The sequence below is a fragment of the Manacus candei genome, unplaced genomic scaffold (assembly GCF_025592945.1).
Source record: "Manacus candei isolate 608988 ecotype Guabito, Panama unplaced genomic scaffold, ASM2559294v1 h1tg000008l, whole genome shotgun sequence".
In the NCBI taxonomy this organism is placed as follows: domain Eukaryota; kingdom Metazoa; phylum Chordata; class Aves; order Passeriformes; family Pipridae; genus Manacus; species Manacus candei.
In genome coordinates, this window is record NW_026138056.1 from 18,490,728 (window position 1) to 18,514,327 (window position 23,600).

General features: G+C 40.7%; 1 protein-coding gene across 6 annotated transcripts in view; it reads left to right on the forward strand.

Moving 5' to 3' along the window:
- RGS20 (regulator of G protein signaling 20) overlaps window positions 1–21,482 on the forward strand; it is a 39,004-nt gene extending 17,522 nt beyond the window's left edge. For 2 of the 6 annotated variants that reach the window (XM_051772291.1, XM_051772310.1), the window contains exons 2-5: window positions 14,123–14,271; window positions 18,291–18,377; window positions 19,204–19,438; window positions 20,552–21,482. In XM_051772291.1, the coding sequence (XP_051628251.1) occupies window positions 14,123–14,271; window positions 18,291–18,377; window positions 19,204–19,438; window positions 20,552–20,740 (660 nt within the window). In that variant the 3' untranslated portion in view covers window positions 20,741–21,482. Of the gene's footprint in view, window positions 1–15; window positions 210–1,008; window positions 1,073–14,018; window positions 14,038–14,122; window positions 17,039–18,290; window positions 18,378–19,203; window positions 19,439–20,551 lie in introns of those variants that run through there. The other 4 variants (XM_051772300.1, XM_051772320.1, XM_051772331.1 and 1 more) reach the window with 4 other exon arrangements.
- Window positions 21,483–23,600: the final 2,118 nt, after the last annotated feature.

Here is a 23,600-nt window from a genome sequence, read left to right on the forward strand (position 1 = left end):
CAGCCCAGACGGCAACCGGGAGTCCCGCTCCGGGAACCGGGAACGCGCAGAGCATTCACGCATCGAATCAATCTGGGTTTCACGGGAAGACAGTGTCACTCTGCCCGTGGACGGCGGTGGCACTAGGCAGCCGCAGTCGTCCCGTTAACCCTTCTCCGGCAGACGGCATGTGGGACTGCCCGGGGAGTGGAGGCGGCGGATCGTTATCGGTGAGATAATCCCCAAAACGTGGCGGTGTTGGTAAGGGCGCCGCTGCCGAGAGGGCCGACCCGAAGGAGCGGGGTGAGCGCCGAGCCCAGCGGCCCCGGGCACTCCCCTTCCGCGGGGCTGCGCTGCGCGGCTGCCGCAGCCGGGTCACAGCTGCCCCGCTGGAACAGGAGAGCCAGCCCGGGAGAGCCCGGCGGCGGTGAGCTGTGAGCCGCTGGAAGGCAGGAGGCAGCAGGGGGATGGGAAAATATGTATCCCTGCAGTCACTTAAAATGCGACCGTGTTCCAGCCCCGGGTTGATAAGCCCGGCTCTCCTGTAAGGCATCTGTATTGAAGCATCAGTACCAAGCCCCGAGGCGGCACCGCCGCCTCTCCAAACCCTTCCCACCCCTCCCCTCGGCGCGCACACACACACACACACACACACACACACATACACACGCACACACACACACTCCATTCACACGCTCCCACACCGGTCCCTCCGGCATTTCTCCAGGCGACGCCGGCCCCATGGCTCCCCCCGCGCCCTCCCCACTCCGCCGCCGCGGTGTGGGCGCTGCCGCCTTCAATCCCGTTGCAAACCGGCCCTGAGCCGTAGCGGCCCCCGGTGTTCGCCTCGCCGGGGGCGGCCCGGCGCAGCCCACCCCGTCGGGCCGTGCCGGGGCGGGGAGCGTGGGTTGCCGGCCTCGCTCTCTCCGGCTGCGGTCGCGGTAGCGGAGCCCACCCGCGGCCGGCACCGTGAGCGTCCGCGGGGACCGGGCGCATGCGTGGGGCCGGCGAGCCGCTGATCCTGGCCGCCCATCCCGCCGGGACCGGAGGGGAAGCGGGCGAGGACGCCCGTAGGGGTCCCGTCGCCGACACAGTAAGTAGCGCTCGGTGCCGCCCGGCGGTGACCGGGCACCTTGGTCCCGCCGTCCGGGCAGCCGCGGGCTCCTCGCCGGCAGCCACGACCCCCGCGCTGCAGCTGGGTCCGATCCGGGTGCAGCGGGACGGGACGGGACGGGACGGGACGGGCGGTGCTGCCGGCGGTGGCTCCAGTGGCCAAGGCGGGAGAGAGGCGGTGGCCGCACTCCCCGGGAGGAACCGGAGCGATCCGACGCAAAAAGCGCTTCTCCCATCTCTCAGAGGGTCGGGAGCTGCAAGACAGGAGCGCCTGGCGCTCAGGCTCGCCCCGCCCCGTCCCGTCCCGTCCCGTCCCGTCCCTCCCCACGGGCTCCCGGCGCGGCTCCCACCGAGTCCCCAGCGCAGAGCCCGGGTGGCACCCGGCTGACCGCGATTCCGGGAGCGGGGGCAGGACCCCTCCCCAGGGCAGGATCGCACCTCGCACCCCGTCACCTCCCTAGCCTCAGCTCAGGTAACACGTTGGCTCGGCCCCCGGCCATGCTTTCAGGGGCCCTTCTGCCTCTCCTCACGAGTGCGACCGAAGATAAGGCAGTATCCGTCCCCCTGCGCCCGGCCGTGAAGGGAGTCCCGCAGTGCGTCCGATCTCGGGGCCCTGGGCTCCCCTGCGAAGTTGGAAAGATGAGCAGCAACAGGCGAGTGCTTCCATAGAGACCCTTCCAGTATTAGCCTGCCTCATAATGCATCCTCCCGGTAGAGAAAAAGCTCTTCCCGAGCTCTGTCATTAGGTAATGTCAGTGGGCAAGAAAAAGCAGGTAATGAAAACTGGACACAAACGCAGAAAGTGAAACAAGATTATCCTTGTACGTTCCAGTAAGAATTACAGTAATTTAATACTGATGAAATTTACTTGATGTAACTGTTCCATTATTTCATTTTTGCTGTTTTACATTTGCTGAAAAACGTAAAATCAAAACTTTTCATACTATACCATTGCTATGACGTAACAGTGAGGAGTCTCCTTGCACCTCTGTGCCCACTGCACAAACAGAACATCAGCACCAGATCCAGGGCTCTCCAGAGCTAAGTCCCAGTAATGCTAGTTACACCACTGCCGTACTATGGAACCGAGAACCAGTAACCACTGGTTCAACTAAATGGGCATCAGAATCAGTATCAGCTTGGACCTCAGTCCTAGTTGTGGTCAGTTTAAAATTAGGAGCGTCTTTCTAAACTCAAAGCATGTTCAGACAACTGAATGTAAAACTAGCACTATGTTTTATAAAACGCTTAAAGGTGAGAGAACAGTTAGTTTATTTCCCCTTTAATTTCTTATCTACCCTTCACATCAATTCCTACTTTGATATCTTTTACTCTGGGTCCCAAACAGTTAATCATGGAAGCATCACCTCAGCTGTTACACACTTCTTTACCCCTTGGATAGGACAGTGGACGTATCTCAGAGTGAGTAGTGATGTCTGATGGCTGAGCTTAAAGTACCAGAAAGGAGTTTTCAGAGTATAAGGTGCCTGTAGCTCTTGGAGTCACAAGTTGATGAACTTGAAACTTTTAAGCAACTACCAGTACTCAGTCACTTATGAAAGTTTATCTCATCTTTTTGTCACTCAGAAAAATGACAAAGGAGGCAGCAAGTCTTGGAAATACTCCAGAGATCTCCTGGCATAGAAGCAGCAGGGTTCTTAGCTAGATGTTGGTGACTCCCCACTTGCTGTTTGTAGGTATGTTTCAAAGCTTGTCAGAGCCAGGTGAAGCAAAGATGCCCATAAAGTGTCATGGCCAAAGTGAAGGTGTGCTAAGCCAAATTCTGATTTTACTTCAGCTTTAAATTGACTTTGGTAATACTTCTCCTGGTTGATACTGTGCTATTTGGCAGTACAGCTGAGCTCACAAGGCAGAGTGTCACTATGACTGTGCCTGCCCTGCCAGAGCAGCCAGATGCCAGCATAGTACAATCCGAAGTGAATCCCGACAATCGGAATCAATAGGAAACAGTATGTGAATCACCGTTTAATGCACTCCTGGGTGAGTCATCCCAATTCAAACCAGCTTTCAGACCAGCACAATGTCAGTCAGCTCCTCACACAGTTCAGTGTGAGTCAGATCTCAGCACCGAGTACAACATGAAATGAGTCACCAACTAATACAGTGCCATGTGCCTGCAGTACCCGGTGCGAGTTGTCAGAGCTTCTGTGTGATATGAGTCACTTCATAGTACAGTAAAATGGGCTTTTTGGAGACCATTCATAATTAAGCACAATGCAACCAAGCCCTCAGTAGGAGATGATGGGAGTGAGCAGAGTAATCTGCTACATGCAGCAATTTCACTGCGTAGTAGAAAGGTTTGTAAAATATTAGGATGAATGATTTTTTTTTTTAAAGCAAGCTCCATAAAAATAACCAGAAGCAGATACTTCCTCTGACATCAGAGCCAGCCAAATCAGGGTTGAAGCCATGCTAAAACTCCCAACACTGGAGAAGCCTGGGGGTTTTTTTTGTTTGTTTTTGCTTCTGAGAGAGCTGATCAGGCAGTGTGACTGACATACATCCAATGAGGCTGACTCCAGCTGCCATAGAAGACAAGGAAAGGGATGCCAAGAGCCTGTGCTGTGCAGAGGAGAAGGACTTGACACTGATTTAACTTAATTGCAGTTTGCAATGACCTAGTTTGTGAAGGGACTTGGCCTGGGACAAAGTTATATCTATACTTATATTCATACTGTTCCACTGTCATAGCATCCACATAATCAGCTGGACTGGAACAATAGGTTGCTTTTTCTGTGCAGCTGGTAAAGAATTCTCCCATGTCTTTCCCATATTACAGAAGAAATAATGACAGACAGTGACCCTGCTAACTACATGTTAGAATAATATTTTCAATGAAGTCTCTTGTGATAAAATCCAAAGGAAAGCAATTCTTTATCCAGAGGAGATACAGGGCATCTCTCTAAAGAAAAAAAAAAAAAAAAACAAGCCAAAAACAAAACCAAAAAACCCCCACCCCACAAAAATCTCACTGAAACCTCAAGTAACTAGGTTTCTTAACAAGAAAGTCAGATTTTACTCAGAGAACGACTTTAGTGCAGGAAGTTTTTTGCAGACAGTGGGCTGATGTAGTGGCCAACTGGGCAGCACTGAATGCCAAAGAAAAAGGAGAAGAGGTCTCAGCTATTGGTAGAAAAATGCCTCAGTTGGAGGTGACTAATAAAGGCACTATTACCTGTTACTATGTGGGTGTGATACACTTTCAGACATTCAGACATTCCCTTTGAAATGTAAAGTGATGTTTTAAGCTGGATAGATGAACTCGGCTCCTCTGAGCTGCTGCTTCTCTGGAAAAATAAATTAGGTGAAACAGGTAAAGGCACTCAATTTCTGGACATTTGACATAAAAGTATCCCAGAATTGTTAGTTAAACTCATAGAAGGATAACACTTTTGCAAGTTTATCCACTTAAGCGTTTGACAGACTTGGGCACAGCAATGACACAAAAAGCTAGTTTATTCCATGTGGTTGCCAGTCTCCTTTCTGCTAACCTCTGTCTTGCATTTACAAACTCTCAACCATCTCAGTCATCTCACCACAACGTGCCAAATCTCCAGTAATAGAAAATACTTTCGAAGAGCTCTTGCTCTCACCTTACTAAGTGGGCAATTCAACAACTACGCCTAAAGCATGTGCACATGTGTGGGTGAGTTCATTAACATATATTAGAATTCTTCTCTATCTAAAATAGCACACTGCTTGATGCAGAAAGCCTGCTTGTCACATTTGTCAATGAAGAGGAAGCAGCATGAGCATCGAGTTTCCTGTTCATACTTCAGCTGACAATAAACTGCCACAGGCTTCAGTGGGAGTATGTTGCAGCCCCACATATATCTGAATTGTTAAAATATAGATTCAGAGATTTACTTGGAGCTTGGCCCCAGCTGCAAGTCTCTTATGACATTAGTAGATAAGGACAGAATCTCTTCTCTTCCAACTCACTGATCATCATTGCTGGGAGGATCCGAAGACAAAGCAGCAATTGTGAGAGTTACATAACCTTACCTAAAGCTCAGTGACACCAATAAGTGGTTTCCATTGCTTTAATGGAGTTTGGATCAGGCCTGAAGTATTTACTGAAAAACAATTGCACTATATGATCCACATATGTGCAGTCACTCCAGGTGGCTGTCAGCTAGCGTTATAGCACAGGGCTTCTCAGGCTGTGGAGTTACTGTGAAAGCTTCATGTTGTGGCCATGCAAATCAGCCCTGAGGACAAGTTAAAAGCTTGCACACCTGCCTGATTGTAACATGTACAAGAAGGAAACATTATGTCTAAGTAATTATGTTTAAGTAATAGAATCTTTGCACTTTGAGCTGAGAAAATGTCATTGTGCTCTAGCATAAAATGTGGATAAAAGTATAAAGTTTTGACTACAATCTTCTGCTTATTCTTGTTTTTGGTTTTTGGTTTGTTTTTTTTTTTTTTTTTAATTTATCTGATTTATTTTTTTTTTTTTAAATTTGACATTAGTGGCTTAGATTTTAAATATTCCTTCTTTGGGAATGTTATGTTCTTGTAACCCACCTTTCTGCTGAGAGATTAGCAAATACTATAAATGTTACAACTAAGCCAGATATCATCTAAGGTGTTTTTAAACAGGGAAATAATTTTCACTTCTGACCTTTACACTCCCTTGTGTTTATAAGGTTACATACAGAAACGCTTCATAATCTGAATGTTAGATAGGCATGCTTTGGAATGGAAAAGGTATGACAGACATACTTATTTCACCACTTCAACACTACTCTTAAGGCATACAGTAGTTTTTCCACTACTGTCAAAAGTAGTGTTTCAGATGCTTTCTTAAATCCTTGGACTATTTTTTATTACTTATTAGCATTCAACAATATGAGCATCTACTTTTTTATATGATTCATAGATGCTACCTTGCTGGATAAGAAGCAAGAACATGTGCCATTAATTTTCCTCTATTTTTGTTTCATTGTTCTCCCATTCCCTGGGAGATACAGAAACTCTGAACCTAGGCATCTGCATAGATGCTACATTAGATTGACTTGGAACAGTGAACCAACTGGAGGCAAGCTGATCAATGCAACTACTCCCTGTCCTCATTTAAGGGTTTGACTTATTGGTGCTTTCCATGCAGAACGGGGACAGTTCTGTGGATTCCTCCAGGCAGGACCTGCTGTGCCTAGAGAAGTTTCTTAATGTTTCAAGGTGCTGATTAACATCTAGGGTAGAGACTCCGAGGCTACAAAATCAGTCCAATTCTGCATAGATTGCAAGTAGTCAGAGGAGACTTGCAAGTAGCCAGTCACTTGTATGTAGTCAGAAGAAACGTCTTGCAGATGCAGAAATGACCATGTAGGACAGATTTGTGTACACAATTCAGGTAGGTAGAAGATGTTTTGTATGTAGCTCAGGATAATCGCTAGGGATGGACCATGTGTGTGCTGGAGTGGCCCCAAGGAGCATGAGACAGCTGGATGTAACTGCACAGTGACTCATGAGTCAGAGTCTCATCTGCTCCAGCCAACACCACCACTACGAGGACCTTTGCAACTGAAACTCCTCTTGCCAACTGGACACTGACTGACTGTTCTGTTCAAGGACTTGATTCCTCACAGTGATGCAATATTAGCAAAATCACACCCCATTGACCACCCAAGAATCATCAGATTTAGCCCTTCCCTATCCATATGGACCAGAAAGTAATATTTTTTATATTAAATTATGGCTACCCAAGCCCTCAGCAAGCAGACATGGAGTCTCTCAAAGACAAGTCTTTGAGAGTGCTGTCATTACTTTGGGCAGTCAAACTGATAACTGAACACAGAGATAACATTTCATGTTATACCCAGCTTTTGGCTAAAACTGTACCCAGGGTGGGTTCAAACAGAGCATGAGATGGTAGAGGTTGAGGTCCTTTGGTTACAGGTATCTCACCTCATTCCATAAGGAGTCTAAAAGTACTTTTGGATTCCTTAGTAAACATGAATAAGATAGAGGTCTATCTCCAGTTTTCTAATCCTCTATGTTTTCTTCTCTAACCCATTTTCAAACAAGGCATGTAGCTGCTCCAGATGGTGAGGACAGAGAAGACAGATTCCAGGTCTCAAAGTGCAGGGAACATCCAGCACAGAGGGTTCTCATACAATTTGTTCATGCTCATAGCACCTTCTGAGAGGTCTGGAAATCTTAGAGGATAAAGGAGGTACAGGCTGTTTAGAGCAGTGAAATTTCCAGTTTGGTGTGAAGGAGATAACCTAGAGACAATATTTGATCGGCTTATTCTTTCTCAGTGAGGCAAATTTTAGGTTATGGACCTCTCTTGTAGCACAGCAACCTAGTAAGGGAGTTAAAGGTAACAGGCAATTAAACACAAACAAGAGACCAGGGGGAATCCAAGGTTTAGGAATGCCAAGTGTATTAGTGGACAAAATGTCACAAAATAGGTTGCTGAAACTGTCCATTCGGGCTCAGAGGTAAGTTCTGCTGCTAGACCTTCCTCACTTACCTTGAAGCAGCAATATAACCTTGCCTCAGTCCTAATGAGGGAAAGCACTAGAGCTCAGTGTGACTACTCAAGTGACTTAAAAACCCACAGAAAACCAAAGAATCAAAACCCAAACAAAAGCAGAGCAGTGATTTGAGTTTGAACCTGAGGGGTGTTGATGTTCCTGAACTTGCAAGGATCTCAAGAACAGCATCTCATAGGTCTGTATCTCTAACTATTTAAATAAATGTATTTAGGAATCTAAACATAATTAAACTACCTTAGAAGAAATAAAAATATCCACCTCTAAAATTTATTTTATAGTTGAAACAAGAGTTCTCTTAAAGAATAAATGCAAAATTCTTCAGAGAGAGCAGAAACAAAGAACAATAGTTCATGCACACTGATACACATCGACTCTCTGCATTCCCTTAGATAGAAAAAGTCACTTTCAGTGATTGTAACCAACTGTTTAAATGCATTCAGGAATCAGAAGAAGGATTCTTTATTAAAAAAAAAAAATCTACAGATTTTGAAGAAAGGCATTTCAGATAATTCAGAACACCTCTGCTTACCACCATGTGGTGTTAAGTCCAACCCAAGATATGAAGTCACTTTTCCCTGCAGCATAAATACGAGTACCAGATCAGATCCTCAGCTGGTATCTGGTATAAATTCCCTTGTCTTCACTGACCAAAGGGAAGTGATACAATTTTTCAGCAGCTGAAAAATGTCATTTTTCAGGCACATACATGAAATTAGCATTAATGCACACTATATGTAATTAGCATTAATACTTCAAAATTGAATGAATAAAAACTAGGATAGAATTTCCTCTCACTGTGACAAGATCTTGGCATTCCAAAGAATACATCCTCTTTGTTGATGGACATACTTATATTTGATTGGCAAGAGAAAGGAAATAGAAAATACTTAATACTGGTCAATAAAAAATCCATTTAAAACTAAATACCAATTGCATGGTAGGCAAACTGAAAACCTTAAAAAGAACATCTCCACCTTGGTTTTTATCTCCAGAGTGTCAACTGACCAAATAAGCAACTGTCCTGGGAGGCTGCTGTGACAACAAGTTATATTTACCAATTGCCACTTTCAAAGTGCACGTCTGCTAATAAGGTGATAGAAGAATACTTGCACTCATGTTTACAAAAAATGGACTCAGGTAATTATTTCTTTTCTAACTGCATTATAAAATTTCTCTAGAAGGAGAAATTTGTTCAATCACAGGTTGTTTCCCATTTCACTGCCATATTGACTAATAAACAGTCTCATGTCAGATTTGAGTGATCTACCTGACAGCACCAGGTGTAGGAAGATGGCTGTACACATTGCTTTCCTCACGAATGCACTCTTTTGTTCTACAGCCAAATAATTGCCTTGTACTCTCCCCCACCCTTGAATGCACTTAGTTTTATACACAATTCAGTTCTCAGGGCTCCTTGAGCTCCAAAGCTGATTGCTGCAACTAATGTTTTCCCTGCCCAGCTCCATACATGCATTTCTCTGCAACACTGTACTACTGGTTTAAATAAACAGAGATGGTTATTTAAGCATCACATTCAGGTTGTGGGAAGAGGTTTAGGCTACCTCTTAAACTCCTTATGAAATGCAGCAGCTGGCAAGAGGGGCACACCCATGTGCTTCTTCAGCTACTTCCCCACTCTACCATTTGTGGATCTGCCAAAGGTATTCTCAGACAGGATAAGGAAAGAAAAGTTTTTAGCTAAATGATAAGTATCAATATTTGTCATTCCTCTAGCAGCTTTAAGGTGAACTATTAGATCAAAATGCTGTTGACAATTCAGACTTCTCATTATTAAAACAACCTGATCAGCCACAATATCAGCCTAGAAAAAAAGGAAAGCCCTCTTGCAAAATTAGGAGTCACACTTTCATTCACTTTGATTACAGTAGGCAATCCTTGGCCTAGTACTGTGGGATAATAAACTTTAAGGGGTCACCAGTACCACATACTATAGCAGGAGGAGCTACAGGTGAATAATTCTTCAACTAATATATATCGCAAGTCTCATCACTGATGCAAAGAACACAGATACTAGATTTTCTAATTGGTTTTACACTTACTGCATGACCCAGTCAGACCACCCGATGTCCCAAATTAACAACTGTAAAATTATATGAATAGAAGACCTTTTTACTAGGAGGTCTAGAAAAACCCTCTCCTTTTTGTCCTGTGCACCTGAAGTCTACGGTGGTAAGAAAAAAATAACAACCTCAGTTCCCACAGATCCACAAGTCAGTCAAGCAATTGTTCAAACTGTTGCTCGTGTGGCTTGTACTATGAAGAAGTAAGACATTTTGTTAATTCCTACAAATAATATTCACTGGAGCAACTGACAAATCTACTAGCCATTCCTGCACACAGCAAAACTCACAACAGTAATTCAAGCAGTTGCCTGGCAAGGCTCATTATACAGCTATGGTGGTTTCACTGAGAAGTAGCAAAGCGTGATGGAAAACTTCCAATTCCCATAGTGACATTCTGGATATACTAGAAGTAGCAGAAAGACATCTATATACATTAAACAAGGTTTTTCTGTTTGTGTCTCACTCATGGCTCTGTCATTAACTCACTGCATCTCAGACAACTTGCTTCATCTCTATGACCTTTTTCCATACACCTTCCAAGATCATTATACTTCCCTGTGTACAGTCATAATCTGATAGCCTTAATACTTTTTAAGGTACTTTCCTTTGAAAATGAATCCTTAAATGACTTACATAAACTCAGTGTCTGTGCCTTTGCCTCTATTCCAGGCAAGGAGCAGCTTATGTAAGAGCAAAAGCAGCAGACAGGGAGCTGTATCACCATGCACAGCTGCAAAATTGCAGGGTTTGGGCTTCACTGGTTTACCTTTTCCTTTTTTTTTTTCTTAAATTACATTTTTTTTCTTTTTTTTTTTTTCTGAAAAGCAAAGAAATCTAGAAAGCCAGTGTCATCATCATGGCTGGGCTTCGCGAACGAAGATTTGGGAAGGGCACTATCCATGTTTGTTACAAGCGCGTTGGTGGCTGAAAAGGCCAATACAAGATAGACGTGTCTGGTTGCAAAAGGCACAGCAGAAAGACTCCTTAGGAGATATATTCTGCAAGACACGATTCTTTCTGCGTTGTCTTTTCTCCTCAAGAGTGACCCTGCGTGCTTTCTCAAAAGCATCAGCTGCGTTATAGATGGTGTGTGTCCAGACCTCCCGATTGGAGGCAGGAGTAGACCAGTTATGATGATCAATATGGCCAAGGCTGAGATGTTGTTTCAGGGAGTCCTTGTATATTCTCTTCGGGGCTCCTCTCTTGCAGCAGCCAGTGGCAAGTTCACCATAAAGCAAGATCTTAGGGAGGCAGTGGTCCTTCATCCTGGAGACGTGTCCTGCCCAACGCAGCTGTGTTCTCAGCAACATGGCCTCAATACTTGTGACTGCTGCTTGTTCTAGAACAGATGTATTGGTCACATAATCTGACCAGTGAATATCCATAAATATTGATAAGAAAATCTGACATAACTTAGGCAAAGACTACGTGTTACTGTGCATTCGGGCCTCATGTCTGGCATTACAAAAGTGTACAATACAACTGTACATTTGCAACAAGTCACGCTGCAAACATGAGGGTCAACTTTATTTTGTGATTCTGGTTAGAGGATGAAACCCCCCCCACATTTGATGCAATATATCTGCTTCTCCCGCAGATTAATCACTGTTACGTGGCCAACGGAGCTGGTCCATGTAGAAAGGTGTATATAGAGCAACATGCTTGATGACAGAGCCAGAGCTGCATTTGAAAAATAAAAAAGATAAAAGCAGGGAAGAATGAAGTTTAAAAAACTGAGATGGATCACTTACTCCTTGCTTGTTCTGTGAACCTGAACCAGCTTGACATGGTTTTGTCCTAAGGGTCTTAATACTATTTGAGCCAAAGGAGTTGCTACAACTCTGTAATAACCTGCACCACCGCTCAGCTCTCTTGCCATTATACTACACTGAGATTAGGTTGTGCCCAGGCTAACTTATTATTTATCTCTGAATGAAACAGAGGGCAACAGAACATCGTAAGCTTCTACTGACCAGAAGTTCAATACATTTCCCAGTTCCCCTTTCTAAATTAACAACACAAACTCCTACAATTCTTCTGCACCAGTCATAGTTAGATGCTCTATGATTCAGAAGTGAAACAAAGCCATGATGATGCTGGGCAGTTTTTGTCATGCAGCTACTTACATATTCTTCCATGTCATTAAAGATGTCAAAGAAAATTCTGAAGAACCACCTAAAATGGTAACAATGGATCCAGAAAGATCTCTTGAATTAAGTCATGATGGAACGAGGCAGGAAGGAAGAGTGTATTCTTCCTATTTTCCCCATCCATACATTTCTCTTTGGGAAAAAGCAGACAACAGGAACAAAATTTTCTACTCAGATCACTATTAGTTCAATTGACATATGAATTAGAGATATGAATGAGTGACCTACCTACATAAAACATCTCAAAAGTAAGAGTGTATGGATTAGGCCATATAAACAGCACATCTGAATCCAAGTTACATTTTTCTAATCAATAATAATTGTTTACTGTTCAAAACCGCTTGAAATAGTGTTAGATATATTATTCTTCCAATAATGCTTTATTATACTATCACTTTCTAATTGAAATTGTGAAAAGGCTCTATTTAAAAAAGTATAGGTATCTGGAAGGAAATTAATACTAAAGAGTTTCATTCTATTCCTGTGAATCTGAAACTCTGAAGGAAAGAAATTTGAATCTACAAATTCATTCTGCATTTCACATTTATTCTTCCACATTTTGAAACAAGAAATGTTGGGGGGATGGGAAGCTATGTTCTTTTTGTGATTTTCTATTTCTGGTCTTTTAGGTATTGTTTGTCAGTTAGGTCTACAGAGTTTCAAAATGGTTTATAATTTCTATCTGTATATGGGTTACAATTTCTATCTGTATTGTTGTTCTTGTATTTTATTCCTCCTGAAAAACAGGTGCATCTTCTGCTCACCATGTCATGTTTTTTTCTCTTGGGAGAGTAGGTGGTTCTCACAAATATAAAAACTGCTAAGCTCTATAAGACAGAAAGAAATTCAGCATTAAAAAAATCCAGTAGCCAAAGTGCAGCAAAATGTAATGCTGCACTCTGCTAAAATAACCTCCTTTCTTCTCCTGACACTTCTATCGAGTACATGACAACGTCTGTACATTTCCCCTCAAGTTACAACAACAGTATTTCCTAAACTTGGCTGACCATCTTAGAAAGGAAGGCAATTTTTAACCCCCCAGTATTCATTTCATTAGATTCAAGTCTGATACTAAATTATCAATTTAAAAAAGAACTCAAAATTGGTAGCAGCTAATTTTAATTCCCCTACAACCATTATGGCCTAAAAAGAAGGTTTAGCAACCTGAAACAAACCTACACACAAAAGGATCTCGTGACATAGGAGGATGACTAGTTATATTATGTATTCAAAAGTCAAATACAAATAAAATGAAGAAAGACATACTCATTTTTGTACAAGCTGGCATTTCATCTATAAAAGACATCTGTCACTTACATATGGCACAACCCTCAGCATAACAGGGAGAGCATTATTAAGTGCTGTAGAGCAAATATGAAGCTCAAAGATAGGTCAGAAAGGGACAGGGACTTTAAGGGAACTTCATTTCATCAACACCAATTCTCTGCATAATCTGCAAAATGCAGGCTCCAAAAAGGTTTCCTAGAACAGTGCAAAAAAACCAAACAGTGCATCCATCAAAAACTGTTTCACACTGTCTTCAGTTGGGGGTCAACCAAAATACTGTCATTATTATCATCTATTTGTGTGTTTTCTCCTATTATTCACATAAGCACTCGATTCCTTCTTGAGAAAAAAATGTTTTAAAAACTGTGGCAGTCAGACCTACAACGGACAAGTGAGCACTAGCACTTCCCCCTTTGCTACAGCGGCAACCAGCAGGTTTGAGACATCCTCAATACTCAACAAAGACCAGATTTTCAGGAGAGCTCAGGTGTCTCACTCAAGTATCATTAAGTTTGTGCATTGGCTAATTGAGTGTAAGAAAAAGAGATAAAAGAAATAAAAAAAGAGGCCCTAACTCCCTCTGTTCTTTACCATTTTCTTTAGGATTGGCCTCGAAGTCAAAACCTCAGGAAATACTTTTCAACTCTTTGGCTTATATACCACTGTGCCAAGAGATCTTCAAGACCCCTCACTTGTATGTTTTGTTCTCTGCATCACCACTCCCTTCTCATTGTATTCCCACCCATGTGCAGAAATCATTAGCCCTTTGCCTTCCATCACAGCACTTAAATGAGTGAATCTTCCAGTGGATTCAACACTTAAGGGCTTCCATGGGGGAAAATCAGGTGTTCAGCTTTTCAGTTCCTTTGGAGCTGTGGCCTTCAGCACTTCTTGGTAAGACTTCTAAAGCAAACAAAAGGAAAAAAAAAAAAAGAGAGAGAGAGATTTCTTACTTCCCCACTCTTTTGCTGTCTTGCAGCCCATGGGATCAGAGAGGACGGAGATGCGCAAACGGCAGATGTCTACGACCCAGGACACCCCAAGTGCTGCACAGGCTCAGCTCAGCACGGGAAATCGAGGGTCCAATGCCTGCTGCTTTTGTTGGTGCTGTTGCTGCAGCTGCTCATGGTAACCCCTCTCCTTAAAACCTCTGGGGAACAGAATTGCAGGGAAGGAACACATATCTAGTATATGGGACAACATAAGCCAAACAAAACACCTGCGTAACTCTGCAAATCTGGGACTGGGAGAGATGACTGTGTACAACCTTCTACTTCAGTCTACTCTATCTTTGCCCTGCCATTGAAATAACAGATTCTTAAAAAAATAGTTGCAGAGTATCTCTGTTGTACTTTTGTTGTTAATACTGTGCAATGGAAGGTCTGTTTTGTGCAGGACTGGTTCTCCTCAGCATTGAGATTCACCAAGGCTTCCACAAAAAACTGAAAGCAATACCAGAATGTATCACAGCTTTAGATTTAGATTTGGGACTCAACAAGCAGCACTGAGGGTGTTAAATGGAGTTAGTAGAAGGTGGAAGAATTTGTAGGTCAGAAAATGAATAACCAGGTGCCCAGCACTGTTCTTTTTCCCCTGAAGGCAACCAGATCTGTTGTCATTAATTAGTTCTGCCAACTCACGGCACCTGCAACTCATTTGAAGATAATCCTTGGGATCAGAGACTTAAACATTGTGAGTACTTGCTGAAGATCAGGAGTTAAGCAGAAATAATTCTGAAGAACTCCCATTACAGGGTGTTAAGGAAAGAAATCTATCAGGTAATCAAAGCAAAAAAGGAGAAGGAATCACTTGATTCCTTAAATTAATGATGTGTTCACTTTCACTTTCTCACCAGCTCCTCTAGATCCAAGTGATTTCATTCAAAACTGCAGTAAATCTTTCCATACTCTATCTGTATCTGTTTAGGGGATGAGACCAGAACTTGCATTTAAATAAAGAAAAAGTCTTAAACAGCCATAGGAGTTCAACCAAAACACTGACAGCAAGCAGAGTGCGTCTTATAAACTCACTATCCACCACTCGACCACTTCAGAACGAGCAAACCTGGCACCGGGGGAAAGGGAAGAAGTCATAAACAGACTTAGAGCCCACACTAGGAATCTATTCCACCAATTTTCCAACAGCACCTCATGGCAAATGCTTTGGAGAACACCATTAGAAGGCAAGGGAAGAGCAGGCTGATTGTTTCTTTGGTAGTGGTACTCAGCTCAGTAGAAGCCAAGACACCCAAAATTCTGCCCTCCCTAATTCAAACAGTGAATATTTTGCAAGGATAAAAGGTTGCTTGGACAGGTTTTTTGCAAAATGCCCAGTACTCTGGCTTTGATCCTAAAAAGCTTTTCAGCAGGTGCTTAGAGGTAAACTAAGGCAGAATTTAAAGAGCTATTAAGTACTGTGCCTGTACTGGATCAGAGTTTGCTACCTTGCAGAATGACGTCTATGTTAAAGCATCCCATACAAATTCCAGTGCCATCTCAACAGCTGTCCAGTGCAATTGCAAGTGGTTCAGTCCAGAGCTTCATTACACAAACATGTTTTTCCATAAAAGGAAAAAATAAGACATGTTTATCTAAGTCAGAGTACAAAAAATTTGCATTTTACCTTTTAAATTGTTGATAAAGTGCTTTTTTTTGACATTTTACCTGATATTTTCCAGAATGCTCATTTTCTGTGCATGTCACTATTCAAACAATTCAAAGAAAGTAATTTACTCAATAGGGTGTGTGAAAGTACCCAAATTTCATGATGCTTAAAACTCCTATTTGCGTTTCGGAATCATCTGGGAAACCAATACAGGCTCCGAAACAGAGCAGCTTGTTTTAGCTTTAAAATAATTCCTGATTTTTTTTTTTGAGAACAATTGTTTTCTAGTAGCAAGAAATGCAAAACAAACCGTAATTAAGCTATTTATATTCCCTATTCATAGACCCTTTCCTCAAAATAGCCCATGCACTTGGAACAGAAAAATTATGAATAAGAATAAAAATAACAGTCTACATGAGTCATGCAGCTGAGCTGCTGAACATCCAATATTCAGCATACTCTTAAGAGTAGATTTAGAATGAAGTTAAATGAGTTTCTCAGCTGGATGCTCAGAGCCTATGTTCATTCCTACAGCCAAAACTCAAGCCTCCAGGCTGTTACTCTTCCAGATCCTGAGAGGATGTAGTGTTGCACTAGTCTCTTTATTGTTTACATTTCTAGGGAAAAAAACCTGCCTGTAAGTAATTTTCTGAAACATGGTGTGTTCTCTTAGGTAAGCTTTTGTTATTTCTTTTGTCTTTTTTCCCCTTTTGTGCATTATCCTATGAAGACTGTAATCCTTTCTATTGGATCTTGGTTCCCCTAAATCCAAAAATAGCTATGACAAGAATATCACTTCTTGTCTGTGTGTGAGGAGGAATACATAATATATCAGTTTATATATTCAAAAAAGGCCAGTAAAAAGGGTAGCAAATGCTTCAGACCTATATAACCCAAAAGAATAGAGAACTAGGTTTACTACTTACTTTTTTCTTTTTTTCTGGAAAGGTAAATTGAAATAGTTCATTGGTTTGAATGTATGGTTCAGATGTTGCTGAAAAAAACTGTTTGCAATATCTGCTCCCCAATAGGAAACCTTTCCTACCTCTTCAATGCATGGACTGCCCCGGCAAAGAAAAAAGCAGGTCTCTGCAAATCATGGACTAAGAGTAGGCAAAGCAGGAGAAGGAGATACCTAGTAAACAGTAAGACTGCAAAGAAGATTTAGCCAAGAGTTTAGAAGGCAAAAAGGGCAGAAAAATCAACCTGTTTAACATAAAATCTTATTAGAGATAAATGAGACTCTTAAGGATTAAGGTAACAAAACTTAGAACATCAGAATGGATGAAAGGTAAGATACAAATGAAGAAATTAAGTTTGATATTTATCAAATTATAACAACTGTGTTGCTTTATTTCAGCTGGAGAACCCATTTCATATAAATTACAGGGACCTTTTCTTCTTGACATATTTTAAGCAGCTTTACAGATTATATGCATGTCTGTGTGTATGCACATGCATTTCTCACTAAGTTATGAAGACCTAGATATACTGGAATGTAGTCTCCATTCCCTAAAAACAAAATGTATTTTCTCAAATCCAGTTTCAAATGAAAAAGAATCATTTACAACTACAAAAGAAATTTTTACAAACTCGAGCCATCTAAGCTAACATTTGATGAAAGCAGCACAATTTGACAGCTATCCTTCCATGGGACATTGCTAGTGATTGCAGCAATTTTTTTTTTTTGGTAATGCTACAAACAAGTGCTTCCAGTCAGACATATTCAAAACAATATTCAGCAATGATAGATCCACTCTGTGCTCCAGGCCTCATTCACATTCTGAAGCATATACTAGAACTTTCTTAAAGCTGCAATCAATTACCACACAATCTGGCCATATCTACATCTTAACTCTGAAAGATGCTTACCTTTCCAACATTACATATGGAAGTCTCTAGCTTACTTAAAACTTATATCCAGCTTCTGAACTCTGGCTTTCTTGTAACATGGTATTACCACTCCAAACCAGAGTCTTGGCCCTCATTGTGCCCTATGGATATAAAAAAAATAGCCAAGTAGGAAAAAAACCCCTAACTAAACAAATTCAAAACCACCTACCTTGGAATCTAACTCACATAAAACCAGTGCATCAAGTCTAACCTAAGTAAAAACAGTGCGTTGAGCATACAGAGTATAATAAGCATCAACGGAGAATAGATTTGATATATAATAAAGGGTAGGCACGTATACATATATATCCCATATGCATATATATCCCATATGCATATATACTCGTGTATACACATATATAGGGAACTGGACCTGATGATTCTTATGGATCCCCTACAATTTGAGATATTCTATGGATCTATGATCCCTCTGTAGAAAGTCTATGTGATACAATATCAAACAGCATTCAGCTACATTCAAGTTTGCCAGGTTTATACAACTGTAAAATTAAGGTCAGACTTTAACTATGGCTAATGTGGCTGTCATTAGCTTCTGTCCTTTTAGCTTTTTTATTTTTTTTTTTTTTTAATATCTATGTTCAGCCTTTTTCTCTACAAAGTTGTCTAAAATTTTGTTTGCTACCTTGCAGCCTTACTGTTAGAAATCAAGATGAAGAGAGAGCAAGGACAACATCCCACGAACTACAAGGAGAGGGTATTCCAAACTGCGAGGAAAGGTATGGTCTTTATTAAGTGTTCTGTCAAGCTAAAATGAAACAAACCCAACAAACCACACTAAGTCATTTCAGTGAATTACCTGAAACATGAAAATAGCTATTATCTACTAGTCATCTGCTTTTTACCTCCAAAGGTCTGATCTATAATATTTTACCTTGTTTATACGCAGCATGTAACCACACGTAACTACTCTCATAACATGACAGATCAAAGCCAACACTGTAAACAGTCTCCCTTTTTTCTGAAATAATTTGAAAATACATCCTGTTCCCACCCAGCAACTATGTAATGAGGTTAACTAGCAGTGCTCAGCCTTACAAAAATAATAAATATAAAAAGGAGCTCAAGAGTTCCCAAGAGTTAAGCAACAGTCTTCAGAATTGCTCAAACAGGTAAAAGCAACTGCAAAATGGTAATATACAGGTGGGTACCTTTTATAGTGTTTGAATCATTGCTTCTTTATACGGATTTTCATTCAATTTTAAACAATTTTTAACAACAACAAGGATTATTAGGTACAGAAAAAAATGCTTAGCTGTTGCAGGGGTACTTCTTTGTTGCAATTACTTCGAGCAGTAAACTGCAATTTCTGCATCAAAGCACTGGCAATCATCTGCATCAGAGCTTCTGATAAGCACACTTTCAAAAAATATCTTATAAATGTATTTACTAGAGTTTGCACTTGAATAGTTCCAGTGAGGAATCAGAGCCCCAAGAACCTTATGATTTTGTTCCATTGTGATGGCACATACCTCCTCCCAATTACAAAAAGCTTGAGTAACAATCACTTATTTCTCTCTTCTTGTGCTCTTCTTCCTCCTCAAGCCCTGCTCCTACTCTTGAAGAAGTAAATGCCTGGGCTCAGTCATTTGACAAGTTGATGCTTACACCAGCTGGCAGAAATGCTTTTCGTGAATTTCTACGAACAGAATTCAGCGAGGAAAACATGCTTTTCTGGATGGCCTGTGAGGAACTAAAGCAAGAATCCAACAAAAGTGTCATTGAAGAAAAAGCAAGACTAATTTATGAAGACTATATTTCTATCCTTTCTCCAAAAGAGGTATATTACTTTTCCTAATACATTCTTTGATGTTGCTTTGCACAGAAGTTCTAACTTGTTTAAGGCTACACCAGTACTCAGGGAGAACTTTTTTCACATCCCCCAAGTCCACTTCAATCAAGCAGAGATTTAGGGGAAGGAGGCACCCATCACTGAGGTGTTATCCTTGCTAAACCTAAATTTCGTCTGTTGGACAAAGTTTCTTTTCTTGTTGCACTAGGAAGGTGGTGCACACATCTCTCCAAAAGCACATTAACCACAAAGAAAGTGTTATTCGCAAATCGCTCGAAGAGCAGCTGACAAAACATGCCATAGAACAAACACAACAACTTCCTGAAAATTTTTAAAACTACTTGTCACTTCGCTGTTAGCAAATATGTCAAGCTTAAAAGACACCTCTGTTCAGTTTGAACTGCCAAGCAGGCTGGAATTTTAAATCTTTCAATATCCTTGCAAAACTGCAACTTAATTGTTGTGGTGCAAGCTATACTTACGTACTTATAAAAATACTGGTTAAACCTAATCAGTCTATTCTCATAATACTAAAGTCTTTCTATAGACACTACAGCCTTGTAGAAAGAAAAAATTACATTACTTGCATGTTGTATGGAATTATTATATAACCATACCTGTGGTTCACATCAATTCACCCTGCTTTTTAACAGGAATTTGATTAAGCAACAGCTTCCCAGGTCACATTTTCCGACTGCGTCATACTGCTTACTCCAAATTCAGTCTCTTTACAACAGCACTAACTCTCCAGGAAATGAACCATCACAAAAAATTACAAATCCTCTCTACCACCGAGCAGGAAGTTGGTCTGGAAATAACCCACCGGTCTCTAAGACTGCAGTAATAATAGGATTGCAGGCAGCCTTGTTCAAGTAAGGTACCTCAGTGAAGACATTTCTGTATCCATAGTCAAGATATTACTACTTCCAAATTTTAACACATTCAATTTTGCCTAAGTATATTTATCAGTCTTTACACTCTTGGAAGACATCAGCTGAAATGGTTAAAAAAGATCGCTTTTTCAACCTATGAAAGAAACCTAAAACCCCATCTGTACTATTCACCACTATTATTTACATGACTTTCTATTTTAATACACAGGTCAGCCTGGACTCCAGAGTAAGAGAAGTGATTAACCGAAATATGCTGGAACCCTCACAACACACCTTTGATGACGCACAGCTTCAAATCTATACCTTAATGCACAGAGACTCTTACCCACGGTTTATGAACTCTGCTATTTATAAGGACTTGCTTCGGTCCTTATCTGAAAAACCCGCTGAAGCATAGAATTTATTCTTAAATGTATTTGTTTTAAAACAAATGGAACTCTGGGCTACACAAATCCACAGGGAATTTAGAATTAATCAGATATCCACCTGAAAATAACTCAGGCAAGTTTTACTACAGACTGAATTATTTAAATCCGCACTGACAGGCTCTGTCACAATCAGCTAAATATGGTTTCTGATCAAATTCAGTGTTATTTTCCAAAAGGGAATGAACACAATGAAGAGAAAATGTTGTTCAAAAATGCAGTATTTTTTCAAACACAGCACACAACTTGGAAGCAAAATTGTTACAATGTGTGTCTGAGGTACAAATGCCAACTGAGCATGAAAACTAAAATTAATTTTTAGTGCAGAGTTAGAATTGTCTTGAAAACCAAATCAGTTGCCCCATCCACACTGTGACCCAAGTTAAAAATATTACTGTCGATACTGTGGTACTTACTCCAGGCAATGCCATCATACCTGGCATAGGTACACTCTACTTGTTTTGGTATAAATAATATGTACATGGTGTGCTAACGGAAATCAGCACAGCAATCTCAAGTTTACAAAAGTTGCTGGTTGAAATAATGCTGCCTATATAAAAAAAAAAATCTTTTGCTGAAAAGTTATTATTTTACTACTAAAATCTGCTGAAAGCATTAAGTTCTTATTGTTGATGTTTATAAAGTTAAATTATTTACTTCAGAGGAAGACGTGTCTGGGCATTCCAATTCCAAAATAAAGCACAAGAATTGTCACATATTCTTCTTTTCCCTCAGTAGGTATATGTAAAATCCTTCACTACTCACTCCCAAGAGGATGGCAGTATTAGCCATCTTGGTTTTGTACATATTAAACTCCCCCATTACCTGACAGATCTTGTAAGGTTTCTATTACAGACACACACACAATTTAATTAATAAAAGCAGGAAGCTTGAACTATTGTGTTCTGACACAGCACTATTTCAGACTGTCTGACAGCACCAGCTCTATCCAGTAATAAACCATGTTCATTTACTAGTATCCCCAAAGCATTACACTTGATTTCTTGTTATATCTCTAAACCATTAATCACAGGAAATACCAGGAAGAGAGTAAGTTGAATCCACATAATCTATGTGTACGTCTGTAATTCTAATATCTTCTTTCTTTTAAACTACAAGATTCACTACAATTCCACTATATTAAACTCTGGAGTTTATAGTGGATTTCCATTGAATTGTATTTTTTCCTGCCTATTTATTTAAATGAACCAAATGGCACATATAGTTATGAAATTATACATGGGAAACAAAATGAAAAAAAAATACCCCTAGAAAAGGAGAACCAGACAGGCATATTTCAATGATGTGTACTGTAGCCTTTCCAAAACCTACTCTTTGCCTAATTCCAGCACTACGGGAAGTACAAAATGGGGACTTTCTCTAAAAAAAGGAAATGGGAATAACACAATAGAACTTGAGAGATCAATTTAATTGTTTCCTCAATACCCTTGGCAGGAGACATATTCTCCTCTTACTGCATCTGCATTATTAAACAAATTAATGATATTTCATTACATAGCACCACAGGAGAAGACCCAATACATGGTAAGTTAACAATACTATGGACCGGTTCAAGGCCAGGTTGGATGAGGCACTGAGCAACCTGGATTAGTGGGAGGTATCCCTGACTATGGCAGGGGGTTGGTACTGGGTTAAGTTCCATTACCACCCAAATCAGTCTATTAATCCATGACCAGTTTTCATCATCTCCTTCCAACAATATAACACTATTTAATATGTCAGCACAAAAAAGTAAACAAAAAAACCCCTAGAGAGAGCAAATCAAAGTGTTTTTGCCCTCTGTAGCACAACGCTGGATGACTAAGCTAAGAGGAAATCCTTCCATATATAGCAACTCAAGACACAATTCAGTTAATGTTTGCCACTGCTTAACCTATCAACACTGGTTATCTCGGCTGAATTTCTATTAAACACACCCAAAGTACTATCAATACAATTTCATTTTACATGAAGTATTACATGATAAGTAGTAACTTCAATAAAACAAACTAGATCTCTTCATAAGGCAGCATTCATGGGGAGCTTACACTTGAACTGACAATGCTGTACTTCTTTTAATCAGGGCGGGTAAGAGTGCTTTAAACTCTTAAGCTGACAAATTAAGTTTAACTAGGTCAAATTAAGCTTGTTGGAAAGATCATATGTCTAGATGACAAAAACTTCAAAGCATGTCATCTCATGAAATGGAGGATTTAATGTCTTTTAAGTTATTTCTCTTCCCCGCAAAGATACTTCATTAAAAGCTGAAAGACAGACCAAACACTCACTTCATATCAAACAATAAATTCTATTATTCTGCAAGAAAAAGAAATAAAAAAAATGCAATGAAATCAGAGGAGAGAGAAACCTATAATGGTTTGGGCAGTTTTATGGTTAAAATTAAATTATTAAAATAAGAAAGTAGTAATTTCTAAGCTTACTTTTCATGTGCCACAACTTCTAAGCAATTAAAATTCTCCAGACAATTTTCATTTTACTTCTGCATTACAATATGTTGACATTTGCAATGTGTTTTTCCTGAAATATCTTAACAAATTTTAATGCTGTGTTTTAGGCTTAAGCTTGCACCTGACACCAGTGGCAGAATGCAGATTCCTAGATATCCTGAGAGTATTTCCTAAAAACCCAAACAACCCACTCCCCTAAATACCTTGCTATTTTGAAGCTGGTTAATGCTGGATTTAATTGAAGTAAGTCATGGAGGTGGGAGAAGGAGGGGGAAGAGAAAAACAAAAAACCCATCCACAGAAGACAGGTTTTTAACTACATTTCATGCCTATATACTTGCTCATGATGCACGAAGTTCTCAGG